This window comes from Cygnus olor, chromosome 2 (assembly GCF_009769625.2).
Source record: "Cygnus olor isolate bCygOlo1 chromosome 2, bCygOlo1.pri.v2, whole genome shotgun sequence".
Lineage (NCBI taxonomy): Eukaryota > Metazoa > Chordata > Aves > Anseriformes > Anatidae > Cygnus > Cygnus olor.
Genome location: NC_049170.1, coordinates 18,836,329 through 18,853,109, shown reverse-complemented (window position 1 = coordinate 18,853,109; position 16,781 = coordinate 18,836,329). Strand labels below are relative to the sequence as shown.

General features: G+C 38.6%; 2 protein-coding genes across 9 annotated transcripts in view; both read left to right on the top strand.

Annotated features, from left to right (window-relative positions):
- LOC121064567 (sickle tail protein homolog) overlaps positions 1-4,551 on the top strand; it is a 157,015-nt gene extending 152,464 nt beyond the window's left edge. The window contains exon 4 of the mRNA XM_040546248.1: positions 4,349-4,551. Coding sequence (XP_040402182.1) covers positions 4,349-4,551 — 203 coding nt within the window. The remainder of the gene's footprint in view (positions 1-4,348) is intronic.
- KIAA1217 (KIAA1217 ortholog) overlaps positions 4,509-16,781 on the top strand; it is an 81,976-nt gene continuing 69,703 nt past the window's right edge. For 2 of the 8 annotated variants that reach the window (XM_040546243.1, XM_040546242.1), the window contains exons 1-2: positions 9,098-9,304; positions 10,029-10,121. The gene's annotated coding sequence lies outside the window, so the exon portion shown is untranslated. Of the gene's footprint in view, positions 4,548-9,097; positions 9,305-10,028; positions 10,122-15,522; positions 15,792-16,781 lie in introns of those variants that run through there. The other 6 variants (XM_040546240.1, XM_040546235.1, XM_040546236.1 and 3 more) reach the window with 5 other exon arrangements.

Below are 16,781 nucleotides of genomic sequence, written 5' to 3'. Positions count from 1 at the left end.
ATACTTTGCTGTTGACAGGAATTTTGTGAAGCAATTTGTAAAGAGGTTTAAGTTTCTAAGGCCTGGCTTACACGCAAATGTATTCTACTATAGCCCGAGTTTAATGCCACGGCCCATTCATTGTCCATAGGATAAAGAACAATCAGAATTTCCAGAGGTGTTTCTGAAAGCATTATACCAGCATAAAGCAAGGGAAAGCCTAACACTGCAGTTTGATTGTAGCTGTAGAAAAGCCCAGGCTTGGCAGCATCTAGGAGCACCTAGGAGTGGTAGCCACGGCTGACTTGGACTGTGGGCTGTTACACAGTGTATTTCTTATGCATCCTGGTGTTTCTTGACTTCCTAGACTAGCAGGGCATGTAACAGTCCAGTTTGTTTTGTGTTTAAAACTCAGCACAGTCTTCGTGTTTCAGGTAAATCCGTTGTGACAGAAGCATAAGTGCAAGAGGAACTTCAGGGTACATGGAGACATTAACATCTCTTTTGTTTAGCTTTTTTTCCAGCAGCTTTGCTGGCATAAATGCCTGTGCCCAAACAAAACTTGTACCTGAGCTATATTCTATTTCTTCTTACTTTAATTCTCCAAGGGAGTAACTTTTTAGCTGAAGGTAAAACACACCTTAGAGCTCTAGCAGCTTCCATGAAATTGGCCATGTGGGTATTGCCAGAGTTGAGAGTTTCAGCCCATCAATGTGTGTGAGAAAACTAAAGCGTATGACTTAAAATAATGATTTAATTTGGAAGTGTTTATATCCTGTCATGCTGAAACAGGATTTTTAGGAGTGAGCAGTCAGTTTTGTCAAATAGGAAATGCCCTAAAGCATTGCTATACCATGAAAAGTATCAGACACCTCAAGAGGAAAGGCAGTAGTTTTTTTAAAGGGCTTCTGACTTAAGGGAGAGTAAGGAAAAGAGAATTTATTATGCCTTTGACAGTGTCTTTTACCCCTACAGTAATCTTGTGGTCAAAACATTTCTCTGATTTGTATGTTAAAGCTCTGTTTTAAGGCATGATCTTTTTGGATAACATGCGCATTTGCTTTGAAAATCAAAGACCTAACGATGACTGTAATCTTGTTTTGGATCAATATTTTGTGGGACTATTTGAGGACAAGCAGAGTCAAGACTGTTCTGGAATAATTCAGACTCATGAATGAGAAAGATTTTCAGTTCTAACATTTCTTTTGTGTTAATGGTTTTAGTAGCTCAATATTCAGAATCCATTTATTGTCCTGAGATGCAAAAGCAGTGTTTTCTGCATTCTGCACTAACTTTTAAACTAAGCAGAAAAGAGAGTCAACACACACCTGAAAAGCTGCTATGAAAAGTGTGTATTTTTGGCCAAAATTGTTTTTTTGCTATTTAATCCAAGAAAGTTTCCAGTAACAATATATTGAAGGTTCCTTGTGTTCTGCCTAAGAACTGAAAGCTATCATCAAAAATGAATGTTTATGCACATCTTGGAACAGTGAACTAAATGCAATCATTAAAAACGTGTACTTAAAAAAATCAAATATAGTTAGTTTCTGAATTCTAAAAGGTGTTTCACAGCAGAGAATGTTTGAATGAGCGCTAAAAAAACATTTTTACCTTAGAAGAACATAAATGAATGATGCCTCAAATTAAAATGGAATAATAATAATAATAAAAAAGTTTAATAACTCATGAAATATTGGCATCAAAAATAGAATTCTTAGGAAAATTTTCCTTGACCTTCAAAATAAAACTAGTGACCTTGCAGTCTCAAACATTTTTTCCAACCAAAGGAAAATAGAGTTTATAGTAGGATTCATAAGGGGTCTGATGTCAAATTTAATAACAGAAGAAGTATCAGCTCTTGATAATAGTAGGGAAATGGTTTTAAAAAAGTTTTATAAAAGCAGCCTAATATTAAATAATGGTTAGGTAATATTGAGTAGTCTGTTTAGTATTCGTAACAATTAACATCTTCCTTTCCTAGCTTCAAGAACAATTATCTACCAACTGATTGTAGGCACGTCTGCCTAAGTATGTATGCATTCCTCTATAGCAATATAGTGGCAAAAATACAAAAGACTAAGATAGCTCATCTTAGATTAAAATATCTTCTGTTCTTTTCACTAAATGCCTTTATGTTCTAGGACATAAGCTTTTGCCATTGCTTTTGCTCAGTGTTTGTACCTCAGGACTCTAAGCTGTTGTTGATAGTTTATGGGAATGTTGTCCCCTTGTTGATGACTTCCATGTGAGAATGTTTGAGTCACCATCTAAGTTTTGTGATTTGCTGAGATTTGGTAATGACTGATGGTAACAGCATTGAGGACCTTGTGTTCCCAACCCTCCTGTTTGTATTGACCACGATACAACAACACACAGTCCATCTATGATGCAATTATTGTGGTGAATTCAGTTTATGTAAAGTACCCTGCCTAGTTTTAGCCCACCTCTGTTGGTTATTGGCAGATGCAAGGCATGGCAGCACAAAACTCTGCTCAGGCCCCAAAGTCTGCCTGAAAATATAATAAAGACAGTAGCAGTTAGTTCAGTCTGAATGCTGAGCTTCTGCCATTATGTGCTGGCAGCATCCAGACTGGGTGATGTAAAACTGCCTTGCTTGTATCTACATGAACAACCGTGAATTCAGTGTAGATGCTTCTGTAATCACTAATTCTTGAGCAGATCCCTTTTCCCAATGCTTTTCTATGGCTAGTTAGCTTATGGGCCATATACAAAGCAGTTACCTCCAAATCTTAGACAGCTGGTGGAACTACAAACTTCAATGGTATTTTTTTCTTTCTTTTCTGCATTTTTTTTTCTCCTCCATCTCATTTTGGCCTGCTAAGTGTCTGCAAAGTGGATGATATGCCATTTTACTGTCTTTAGACATCACTGCAAAAGCTCTACCTGCTCTATCTCTTGCAGCTAGCATGGGAGTAAAGGTGTTCCTTCCGAGCACAATGCACTGTTGTACAGAGACACCTGAGGTGGCTCAGAAAGAGCCCAGTGTGATCCCATCAGTCCATGCTCAGGCAGGACATCTGTGCCTTGACTATGGAGTGGACATGTAGGCTCATCTGGGCTTGCCAGCTCCCTTGTACTTTGTACCCAAAGTAGTTCAGCTGAGCATTTGCCTCTACATCTACTCCCTAGTGCTGTGGATCCCAGGAATTTTCTTAGTTTGGTTGCAACCATGTGGTAGCAGCCTGTTTTCTTCTGTGCAGGTCCTAATGAGCTTTCCTACATTGGAGATGCCCATGAGAATGTCTTTCGGTGGTCTTTAGGTGTAGCATGGTCAGAGCTAACCAACTGCACCAAGTCTAGTCTGACTTCTGCTGATGATCAAGGTCGCTGTTCTCAGTCCTTTGGTCCTTGGTGGGCTTTGTAGCTTGAGATGGAGTGGGACTGTGCTGTCGTAAAGCTAATGAGTCCAACTTGCAGTACGGCACCAGCCAGTGGAATACAGGCAGCCACTGGCTACAAAAGAGTCAGTATAGCCCTGGTAGGGCCAGCACGGGTGGAGTGGAAGAGGTACTGGGTATCCCTTCACTGAGTCCCTGGTCTGTATGATCCGTGTTTTTTCCAATATCCAACACCTTACAGCCTCCCATTCCTTGAAAACAGAGAGTTAGCTATATCAGAATGGTGTACTTTTTGTCTTTAGTGAATAAGAATATCCACATTTTGCAACCCAGCATCCTAAGATCATTCATGTTTCTCATCGAGTGCTAAGAATGCCTATTAACACTGCTGTGAAACTGAAAGGATCTGAAATTGCTCTTGTTTATGTGTGAGACCTCAGTTTTACTCCTGCTAGGAGTTTCACCTGGGGCTTTACACTATATAACGCCAGCAAATTGAACTCTGAATATAAAATTGCTAGTGTTAAAATGGAAGTCTGTTTTTTTGGGGGGACTGTTCAATAAGCAGGAGGCTAAAATGCAAAATTTACATTTAATGGTAACTGGGTGATATAAAAGGGTGAAGGTCTTCCTCAACTACTCTAAGAATAAACGTACCTTGTGATTTACCAACACCTTCCCCTGTAGAGCAGACTTGGTGTGTTTGGGATTTTCCATTGGCCTTCTTAACGTAAACTTCTAACTTATTTAACTGAAAAACTGTAAAAATAGGCTTCTCAGCAAAGTGCAACATTGGAGCAAGCATATTTACCAAGGCACAGCTCTACCAGAGTTCAATGCTCTACTCCAGTATTGTGTTGAAAAGGAACATGTTGTATGTGCTTTATGAGCAAGAGGTGTGAACTGATTCTTCTCAGCTTATTATGGGCTTGGTCTATATTCTACATGGAAGGACAGATGATTTCTGTGCACTTAAGAATATTAATTTTGCTATTATATTTTGCTTGCAGGTGTTTTATATCTTCAGTATGGAGACGAAACAAAGCAGTTGAGGATGCCAAATGAAATCACAAGCACAGACACAATTCGTGCCCTTTTTGTAAGTGCCTTCCCCCAGCAGCTGACAATGAAAATGCTGGAATCGCCCAGTGTGGCCATTTACATCAAGGATGAGAGCAGAAACATATACTATGAATTGTGTGATGTGAGGTAAGTGTAGAAGGAATTACAGCTGTTGGGCTTTGGATTTGTTTTATTGTTGTTGTTTCTGCGTTGTTTTTTGTTGTTGTTGTTTACTATTTTTCTGTAGCTGATAAGTATCTAACAGATAGTGTCCTAACACATAAAGGCCTGTTCAGTGGTATCTAATATGGGAGGCTTGCTGTAGGTGCAACATCTGTTGCACAAGCCATTGATGAGTGGTGTACCTTGTTCAAATATTCATATAATGCATGCAGGTTGACATATTTAATATTTTACTGCATTTTAACTGAGACATAAATATTTAAAACACTGAACACAAAGTAAACATTTACAGAAAACATGGTCTTTTTCTTTGCTGGCAGAGCAAAACCTGATCTGTGTGAGTCTGAAGTTAAAAATATGAATGTCATTGATGCCCTCACAACAGTTTCAATTATCTGTTATCTAACACTGCCAGAGATCTGTGGCATTAGTAACTGCTGCTGCAGCAGCCTCACCACCTTCCTATTTTATGTCAGGATGCAGCAACTAATGCGGTTTCTTTCTTTTACTACTTCAGAGCTTAGTCAAGAAATGATCGGGCTAACATCTAGATGGTTCTTTCTATCCTCTATTTCGTGGGTTTGCAGCTGCCCCACTAACCATGTTCCTTCAGTCCTGATGTCTGTGTTCTTCAAGCAAAAGGACTAGGTTCTCAGGGGCTCTGGAAAATCCCAAATCATGCAGCAACAAAAATCTCAGGCATACCTCAGACATGCCACACTATAGAACTGTGCAGGGAAATAAGGTGGGCCTTTGTGGATCCTTTTCATTAGATGTTACAAGGTAAAAATAATGGACAGAAGAGCCTAAGAGGATGGATAAGAAAACAAAAAAGGTGTTTCCTCTCTGCCAGTCTCTACCACTAGTGCAGGAAAATGACATGAAAGTAAGGGAAGTGTATTGTCCACTACTGCCTTGTTTCTTATGGTGATTACTTGGCTCAGGTGCTTCTCCACTTCATGTAGTTTAAGGAAAGAGCAAGCTGTTTTTTTCTATCCTTGCCACTTCAAATTCCCCCATTCCTCTTCTTTCTAGCCTTTGAACAGCACTGTACCCCCCTTTTTCTCCTCTGTCTTGCTTTCCTCAGGCTGTCTATCCAGTGTCTTGTCATCAGCCAGCCTCTTGGATTTCAGTTTCTGTGTATGCTTTTTTTTTTTTTTTAATCTTTCTTGTTTTGCAGTCTCCCACACCCCTGTTTGGCCACAGTAACTCCTATGTTAAGACCCATCTGATTTTTACATCGTCATTCATCATGTGCTCAAGTTTCTTATACATCAAACAGTCTGTTCACTAGATCAGATCAAGTGATAAAATCAAGATAGGGGTTCCTGTGTCTCTGTTGCTGAGCGCCTTATTGCCAACCATCATCTGCCCCATCAGCTCCTTCTCTCTCACTTTATCCTTCCATCTTCCGTTGAGTTTCAGACTAACAGTTTATGACTTCATCTCCTCCCTGCCCCTAAGAATGGGGTTGTTGATTATCTTAATACCACTCCACTCCACCTTTTTTCCCTTGCTCTTATTGCAGGCGTCACTCTGCCAACCTCAGGCCTGGCTCGCTTCCAACATCTGCTTCCTCTGTTCCTATGCCTGTATTGTAGAGTATTTCTAGAGGAAATCCCATGACCCAGCTGACTTCCTTCATAGAAAAATTCCCTCCTTCAGTTCTGCCACCCTGCTCACTAAGGAAACCTCAGCAGTCCAAAGCATACAATACCAGCTGCATTTTCACCACCTTTTGATAATTTCAAAAAAAAAAAAAAAGTCTCCATTTCTGTTCCTTACTCTTTGCAAGATCTTCACACTGTCTCCCTTCAGAGAATAGATAAAAAGAAGTATTATTGTTCTCTCCTCTGCTTGCCATCTCTTCCTTCAATTATCTTCTTTCTTCCTTGCCTTAAACACAGATGTTTCAGTTGACTATTAGCTCTCCACCTCCCTTGGAGGCTGTCTCCTGTTCCTCTGAGCCTCTTATCCCTTGCCTTGTCCTTTTATTAACTTATTGTTCTACTACAGCGCTTACTCTTTACATCGCAAACATGTTTCTGTGCCTCCCAACAAAACTCTCCCTGCACACAAGTTAAGTTTCCACTGTCCACGCCATCTTTCTGTCCTGCACTGAGCAATCGCTACAACTGCTGTCTGGAGCTTTACTCTTCCAGTTCAGTCCTAGACCTATTTCCAGCCTATGTGGGGTTTTATTCTTCTAATTCCAACCTGTCTTTTGTTCCCTACTGTTCCATAGCAATTGCCCAAGTCACCAAATGGCCAGCTTTTGTGAACATTACACCTTTATTCTCTGTCATATACTTTTAATGCTTTCTTCTTGGAACTTTGATCTCCCTTTGTTTCAGGGACTGCTTCTTCTGAATTTCTTCCTGTCTCTCTCCTCTCTTTTTTGTCTTCTTGAGCACTGATTTTCTGTTGTGTTTTTTTTTCAGGGCTTTGTCCTCATTCCCTTTCTCTGTCTATATCTTTCACTATCATCTTATCCCTGTGGATTAGTTGGGTTATCATACCTACCTGGGTAACTATCCCATTTTGCTTTACAAAGGGATTCATCTCACCAAATGGAAATTTTTACATCCACATTTTGAGCTGGTTGTGATTCGTCCTGTAAAATGGTATGCAAAATTATACGTGCCAGTGAACCTAGCTCTGCTGTTGATGTCTTCCCTGTGAATGTGAGCAGTTGGACTTGAAACTTACCTCTTCTGCCCAAACTAAAACCATGGTCTTCTTTTTTAACATAGTCTCATGGACCGCTTGTTTCAGCTCATATTATGTACTCCTTCATTAGACCATGAGGCCATCCCACTCCCCCCCTTTTATTTCCTTTTCTCTCTCTCTCTCTTTAAAAAAAAAAAAAAAAATCACTGGGGATAAAGCACTCACTTGCTTCTTAAGTCCATAAACTGATCTTTCTTAATCCAGTTCAGGGTTCTGCAGCCACTGTAGATGTTTTCAGATTTTTTTCTTTTTCTGTGTAACATCGCTTTGAGGCAGCCTTTCCTTTCACACCCTGTAGTGAAAAAACACTTGGCTAAATTACCAGCTTTGTAACATTTTTTAACACCAGCTTTTTAACATGTAGCTTTTCGTACATCAACTGCCATAATGTTCTTTTCTTGACATTTGATGAAAGTAATCTCATTCACTCTTACCCATTCAAATGAAGCAACAAAGATCATTCTCCTAGTTTGTCAAGCACGTTGTTTCACATGTGTTTTTTCACTTGTCCTCTGACAGTATCTTCTCCATCTCATTAAATATAAACTACTTGTCTTCATTATGAGGGCCCCTCCAAGCCCACTTCAATGCTACTTTTCATTTCTTGTTCAGTACCAAGTGCCATCTGCTTCCACTTGGCTAATAATGCCAACTTTCATTGTGCATGTCTTTAATTTTCAAACAAGTGCCTTCATGCTCCCTCTTAGGCAGCCCTCTAACATGCTTGGATGGAGTCATCTACAAACATCCGCAAAGCCACCTCATTGTTCTTCTTCCAGTCCCATTTTTCCCCGCTCTCTCTTGCACTGCCTATTCAACGCATGACTGTGGTGCCAGGATCCGCTTATTGCTCACCAGGCTGGAAAGACTACGGTCTTCTCATGCCTTTTTGTTCCCTTATCTTTCTGCAGCTATCTTGTTGTCTTTTGTGTCTTAATATTCATCTTGTAAGCTGGTGAAGGGGTTGTTTTCCTAGGGTGTTTATACAGCACACACAGATCAATGAGACCTTTGAACATGCCACAGGCATCGAGAAGCTACAGTAATGCAAATAATAGTAATAATGAACATGCAGTAATATATACCTGCTATCAGTGGTGTTTATCTTAGAAGAGCAACATGAGGTGAAATAGAATTCACTTCAGAGATCAAATGCCTAGTATTTTGGTGATTTGCCTTACAGCAATGTTTTACTTTAAAGTGTCATGTTCCTACAAGAAGTATTTATGGGGAACGCTTTTAAAACAAACTCCAGTTAGTTGAGGTGCCATCTCATAGCCATCAGAACGAAAAGACAGCAGATAAAATTCATTTATATGAAAAATATAGCATTTCTCGAGGTGAAAATGAAAGAGTAGCTTTGTATCAAAAGGAACATATTTCCAAGTCTGAGGCAGGAAACAGTAACTGAGAATCCCAGTGCAAGTCTCAGAGCAGAAGAGTTAAGTTTGTAAGATGGAAAACAGTTTACATTACCATAAATAATTGAAGAACTTGAACTTGCCACAAGGTAGCTATTTTCCTGTGCAATCTGCAAGTAAACACTCATAAATACTAAACTTCTCATCAGCCCCTGCAGTTCTTAAACAGAAGGCACTGATCTGTCTCTTAGCTGTGAGTTTCTTTAATAACTACTTGACATCTACAACAGCAGCACAAGTTCTGACTAGCTACCCATTCAAAGCAATCACTGGTTGTAATATGACATTGGAAGAAAGAAATTGGACCTGCCCAAGCATCCTTTCCTTCATTTTTAAATGATAATCCCCGTGATTAGGATCAGTTCACTAGACTTGTAGCTGCACCTGGAGGAAAGGAATTCAGTCACATGTATGAGTAAATTCTCTAGAGATCACTAGTGGGAAATGAAAGGAATCGCAGCTTTGAAAGGATGCAAGTGAGCGTAGATTGGAGGCTTTGCTACTGATTAAATGTGAACAAGAAATCAGCAGATCTCAGTGCAAATTTATAAGCCATAAAATTATCAGAAGGTAGGTTTTGAAACAAAATAGAATACTTCTGTCATCTAACTCTTTCCTAACAGTGATAGTTTAAAAATGAACTAATGAATGACAAAGTATTAAATGAAATAAAATAAACTCTTAGGGCTTTCTTTCTAAACCATTTCTGTGGTAGATTTCATCAAAACTTGTTTGTTTGTTTCTTTTTAGCTTCCTTTTTTTTCCCTTAAAACCTTATCTTTATTATAGATAAAGTTTAGAGGAATGATTTATCTGCTGCTGAATTTTTAGTTTTTACCTGTTATTTTTTATTAGATTTGTGAAGAAGTTGTTAATTGAATAACTGAAGTTAGAAAGACTTTTCTTTTATATCCTTGCTTCTTAGAATAGTAAAAATTCATGTGGGTTGAGTACACAATAAAACATGTAAATATTAACTAAATCCTTTTGAGCGTTGTGCAAATGTTGAAGCCCTATTGTCTTCAAAGTGCTTTCACTCTATGGCAGGATCTTGAAAGAAACTTAACACTATCTAATTTTTATGGGTGTGGAGTTGTAGTGAAAGAATGATACTTCCCATGGGAAAGAGAATCAAAGTAGGCTTTTGTTTGTGTGTGTCTAAGCTATGGCATTTAGGTTTTTCTTATAGGTCGACTGCAGACCTACTATGTTTGTCTGTTACCTGAAACTTGCAGGCTATAAAGTAAATAAAACTACTTTCATCTGTTATCATTGCTGATTCTTTTGATTCCAGGAATATCAAGACCGGTCTTTCCTTAAAGTTTACAACAAAGATCCTGCACACGCATTTAATCACACTTCCAGAGCTGTAAATGGAGATATAAGGGTAAGTACTAGTGTTGCATTTATACTCCTCTTTCCTCCAGTTTTTATTTTAAATGTTTAAATTCATAACTGTAATGTGTACACAAGTTACAAAATCTAGGGTAGATGTACAGCACATACAGAAGAGGGAAGTGACAATGCTTTCCATAATGTTTCTTAACTGCTTTGTGTTTTCCAATTATTTGCCCTGAGCACTAACTATTTTAGTTTTTTTGTTTGTTTGTTTTTTCTTGTGTACTAGCATTCAAGCACATGAATCAAAACAATGTCTTTAATCACTTATTTTGGGGCACGGGCAGTGCTTAGGGTTTTTAAAGCTTCTTATTTCATGTTTCCAAACCCTTTACACTGAAGTACAGCATGGTGCTACTCCAGCAAGGCTTCAGCATGGACGGGTTTGCAGTAGCTGAGCATGTGTACCTAGGTTGAAGTCTACTGAAATACTTTGTAAATGACCATTTCACATAAGAAATACTGATAAATACCTGTTGTGCAGTAAATGGTTATGTCTTTTTCTAGAATTTTCTGTCTGTATTGAACAAGGACTGGTATATTTGTATTTTCAAGTGAACTTTCTATATTAGGAAAGTATAGAGAAGACATTTGAAACATATCCACTTTCCCACTGTCTCTGTCTCTTAGCTTTTACTGGACTGTGTTCTCCCACCTTAATGCTGAGAGGGCAGGAGGTGTGGCTGTGCAGCAGCTCTTCCACCACATTACCCACACCTAACATCGCACTCAGGAGTGGTGGTGGAGGTGGTGGTGGTGAGGCTACACACCCTCATCTTCTCCCCACCCATCCTAGGTCTGTCCCCAGGAAACGGTACAACAAAATGAGCTCAATGGGCCAGAAGGAAATGCCACTACTGTCCCACCTGCACTGTGACTTTTATGTGTGCCCCAAAGCTGATTCAACTGCACCGAAAATTTCCTGTGAAGTAATTTGCTTAATTGTGCATTTGCTTCTTGGTTTCATTATCAATTCTGAGCATGTCATACTGCTTTGTTATTAATATTTCATGGAAGTATGGAAGTATTTCTGCTGTTTCAACAGTTTAGCGCCTCATTATTTTAGAAAGATTGCAATAGTTTATTTACAGGCACTATCCTCAACCACCTCTCATTTATGTACTTCAATTATAAAATGGTCCTTTTGATAGGTCAGAAATCTAATTACTTGATTATTCACACTAGTGCACACACAACATGAGAGAGCAAATAGATGTGCTTCAAAGGGCTAACGTGGTAACTTTCAGCGTCTTCCTTAAGGTCCTGAAATTTGACATTAACTCCTAATGACATTATAATATGACATTAACTCCTATAGCAATATTACTGTGACTTTATAAAGTTAGACCAATACTGTTCTTGTTCTATGTGCAGTGAATGTCAAATATATCTGCTGTGGCTCTGTTTGTGTGCTCTAGACCTGTTTTCAGATATGGTTAACTACCACATTAGCTACATGTATTCAGAAGTAAAGACTACTTCTTTCGCCCTCTTCTACCTACACACTACTGAACAGAATTGTTTTGAACACAGGGGCTGCTTCTGTTCAAAATCTGTATTAATTTGGATTGCTTATTTTAAAATAGTGCATTGTACAACAGGTATGGACACTCAACACCTCCTGACTATGGCTGAGTTATCTCTCTTTGGCCATCATTCAAAAATTAAGGTGACATGGTGACAGCCTTTGCATAAGTGGTGTTTTCATGGTACATAATATTATATTTGCTCTGCTGAAATGCTAGAGATACCATTTTCAAATTGTGTGCATGCAATAAAACAGCTCTTTTTTTCATTTGGCCTTTCCTCCACATTGGCAATTTCTTGTCTTTCTGGTCTGAGAGGTGAAGTCGAAGCCAGGATTCTCATAGGGGCTCTGCGGAAAAGCATGCAAAAGTATTCCGTTTGATCGTGGTAAACTTCTGCACTTCAAAGTTATGAACATGGAAACAAGCATTTTCTTGAGTGCCGGAAATAATTAAATCTGTTTCTCTAGGGATTGGTGTCTTCTGGTTGTGTTCTTCCTTGTGCAGTAATGCTCAGACACTAGTTCAAGCTTTGCCTGAAGTAGGGGGATGTAATAGAGCTCTGTCCGATGCTGCTTCTCTGTAGAACAACTTTTTCTCAACTTGACAGAAGTACTGTCGGATCTTCTCACAAATCTCTAATTTGGCATAATTAGTAGGACCATGATAGATTACTGATCTTTACCCTTTGGTTGAATCTGGTTGAATTTCACCTTCACAGGTTGTTAGGATGGGGGAGAGAAGATGGATATCTTTCCTTAGCAAGTCACATGAAAGTTGGGAGTGGGAGAGGGAGTAAGTGAGAAATGTGTACATTTGATGTACTGGTATGGCATTGTAGCAAAAAAAATTTGTCAAAAAATGTGCTTCTCATCTTTCTGTTTCTATTTCTGCATCTTTGCACTGGGTAAATTGATTCTCTTCAGTTTTCCATGATATCCAAGCACTGAATTCCCTGCAGTAGGAAGCAGGGAGTAACTGTAGTAATCACTGTGCTCTGCACCACAGTAAACTGTTTAAAAAAAAATACAGAAAAGCAGGTTATTGTCAGATGAGTTGAAAAAACAGTATTTCAAATATCAAGAACTAGCTCTTGTAAGTACATTTTTCCATGGTGATACTGGAAGTGTTGTTGTATCTCTTGCCATGTGTGAGTTAAAGCTTTGTTTTTTTTGAGGTTTGGGAAGGTTTTGCCTTTACAGATTTTTCTACCGTTTGCCTTCTTGTCCCTTTGGAACATTTATCCTTAGGTTTGATGATGTTCAGGCTTTTATTCATGTGATTTATAATCATTTCCATGTAACAGACCCAGAATAATCTCAGAAAATAATGTTAGCTGCCAGCTTGGACACCTGTTTTAACTACCAAGCAGATGTGAGACCTGTATAAGAATTGGCAGTAACACTTGAAGTATTTAGTATTACCCATATGGACAAGAAGACTCTGAATGTGCAATAGGAATGTGGGATCTGTGAAATTCAGAAGTCATATCAAAACACTCAGTTCTTGCGTCCCTTAACTCTAATTTTCCTGGTCTTTCTGTTTCATGCGTTTTTCGGAATGGATTGTGTTTAAGAAAAGGGTTTTGCGTGGGGTGTAAACAAGTTATAAACAACAGTTTCTCTTTGAATCATTCAGAGTGCCTTATTTGCTTACTGGTGTTGTGTCATGGCCCTTTACTTATTGAAGAGCATGATTTGTTTGACAGGTCTGCTATGTTGAATGCTGTTTCAAGCAAGAGGTAGCCACATAGTGCTGTCTCACTGAATATTTGCATTCGTGCTTTTCCTTTGTTTTGTTATTCCTTTCCCAACATGTACGCTGGAAATCTGTAGCAGCTGTTTTCTTTGGAGTCTTCGTGTTGCTGCAGTTCAGTCTTTTATTCTGCTGCCTGAGTATGTAACATTAATCAGCTCTTTCTAGGTCTCCATGCAACAATACTTTCTTTTGACAAAATACTGTCTCTTGTCCAAAAGTGGAAGTTCAGATGATCTTTTTATTCTCTCCAGCATTGTTCTGAATCCACATACAAACCCGTGTACACAACTGTGCTGCTCTGTGCCATTAGAATTAACATTTTGTGATTTGTGTAGATTCAAAGGGGAAAAGATTTTCTCAGACTTTCTAAGTGTAGGATCCAGGTTGAATCTCGTCTCACATTTAGGTGTCGGATATGGATACAACATCAACAGGTGACACTAAAGAACAGTGGGTTTTTTGTGTGTTGAATTGAATGTCTTTGGAGGTGTCACAGCTCCTTTTGTCCTGGGTTGTTGCTGTGACCTCCTGATGCCATACCGCTGACTTCAAGTGGAAGTGATTCCCCACTGTATGTGCACAGCCTATTTTCTGTCCTCGTTCCCTACACCTTCCTTCTATGGAGTGTCTATAAGGGGAAGAATCCTAAATTACAGTCTCACCCTTCTGTCGTTGTAACCTGTCTGCGTTTCTGGTGGCATGGTTGGATTCTAATAATGTTGGTTCATGCAGTGGTTTGTTTTGGGTTTCATCTCTCTGCCAGTTTGAGAATCGGGGGAATTTTTACTTTATAACAAACGGGTGGCTATTTTGCTTGGCAGTCTTTCCCTTCCCAACCACCTGCCATGACGTCTGTGGGTTACACTTTATTTTTAAATGTTCTAGACCCACCATGTTTTTGCTTAATTCCCTGGCTTGACTGAGACCTTATCAGGTCAGCCCTTTATCCCAGCCCTCAGCTGGGTGGGTGAGGCCAGAATATTCAAGGAATGCTTGTTGTGGCTGTTGTTGTATTGAGGTACACCTTGAGGTTTTTCCATTCAGAGACTGTTTCTTGGAGAAAGAGCAATTAGGGCAAGTTCGGTCAGGGCTGAGTCAGGGAGCGCGGGTACGTGGAAACTCCACGGTGCTGGGAGTTAAACGGCAAAAAGGTGATGATGTTCTTGGCACCGATGAGGGTTTGGTCTGCCAAGGTGACACGGGATGAGTTAAAGTGAGTTGTTCTGTAAAATGTTGCAGACATTTGATAAGTTGGGTAAACTGTTGTGTTGAATAGCTTTTACTACTGAAATTGCACAAAAGCAACTTTCAATTTTTCCCCCGAAACTGCCTGGCTAGCAAGCTGCTAACACTTCACTTCTCATCTACATTATGTATTGATGCAATTTGTGAACTTAAATAAAAATACAATTGCTAAAAGCCCTCAAACAACGTCCCAAGAAGCAACTAGGGAGCCTGAAATTCAGTGCTGGTTTGCAGGAAAGATAGAAATAATAAAAGCAGGATCATCCTCCTGTGTGCTTAAGATACCTGTAAACATACATCCAGCTTCTTTGAGATGTTTAGGTTCTATTCATTGGATTGTTTGTAATCTTAACATCAATAAACATAAAAGCTGCAAATGCTGCCAAAACTACATTTGTTCATTGCATACCATGGCTAAAAAAAAAAAAAAAAAAAAAAAAAAAAAACAAACCACCTCCTTGAACCATGTAGAGGTATTTAGAAGAAAAGTATTGGAAAAGAACTCAAGCAATGAAATTAATGCATTTTAGTGTTAGGATGCCTATAGGACAGCATTTGTATAAGTTGTCATGTGTTTGACTTCCTGATCCGAGTACTATAAAACTTTGTTTTCTTTTGGGCAGAAAAAGAAAAAAGAAAAAGCAAACGCTAATACCTCTATTATCTGATAGAGACCTTCCAAATGATACAAATCTCATCTTTCCTGCTGTTTTGCTGTCTGCTTTTTCTAATGCTCTTTTTGTCATTGAGAGGTTATGACAACACGAGCCATATTGTATTTATAAACATCACGTGTTTCCTTGATATGACTTGCAGTGTCTGCCAAACAGAACACATGGAAGAAACATTTCTCATTAGCTCAGCATTGGTTTTGGTTATACTGATTTCCGGGACAGGAAAAATGCCTTCCTTACTCAGATTTAACTTTCATACAGTAAGCCTCTGAGTGTCCATGAAATCACTTGAACAGAGACGCTGCAGCTCTTTTAGCCCACATACTTTGTCTGAGGAAAAGAGAAAAAGCAGTTTGTTTTAAAGAGAAGATGTAATGGCATGTATTGCTGAAACTAATTCTGAATTAAAATACCTGCCAAAGTCGTCTAGAAACGGAACTCACCGAGAGATGTAAGGTAAGATGATGCTTATAAATAATGAAAGATATATGATCCCTTTTCTTCTTTTTTTTTTTTTTTTCACCAAACTGAAAGATATTTTCAGATTAACTGGGAATTTTTATCAGAGCAATGAAAACTATTTCTTCTTCCTTGAGCTGTATGGGAAAATAAATGCTTAATTGCTTGCTAAATCACCAAACTCTACTCTTAGGTTTTATGACTAGTTACATATTAAACATAAAAAGTTATTTTCCAACTTGCCATTACAAATCTTGCGGAGATTTGAACAAAATATATAAAAGAAGTCTCTGATTTTCCAATTTTTTTACTGGCATGGTTTTACTACCTTTGCTTTGAATAGCTTGTCAGTAGTTGCCAATTATTAATGCAACTACAGAGCAGTATGCACTGAGAAGTAGCTGCACCAAATCAGACTGTGATGAAAGACTAAATGTACCTGCTCTCTTTCATTCATATGTTGTTTGATATACAATATCTGCTATTGTATAAAGCCTAAGTTAGTGGGAAAGTGGGTAAAATTTTAAGGAAAATTTCAGCTTTTATTTTAGCTATGCATAAACCAATATATGAATCTTAAATGCTTTCTGGCAAAAAGTCAATCTTTTTAAAGATATAGATCCTGCATTATAGATTGATGCATGCAGCATTGTGGATTTTTTAATAGGATGGCTATGTGCTTTGGTGGATTATATTTTTTCCCAAATATTGTGTGTAAAGAATATAATCTTGTAGATTCTGCTACTATACCAACATTTAATATATTTTTTTTCAAATAATGCAGATGGATTTTAAGTTTATGTCAAACTTGCTGTTAAAAGAAAGTATAATGTTCTTGATACTAAAACGTTGAAGGAACCTGAGCTTGCCGCACCCATGCAGTAATCTTCCAGTTAGCCTAAGAGGAGTGTCATATGATAGATATCACAAACCAGTTACCTGGAAACTCCCAGAGAGTTTTCTCTGTGGAAACAGGTCGACTTGCAA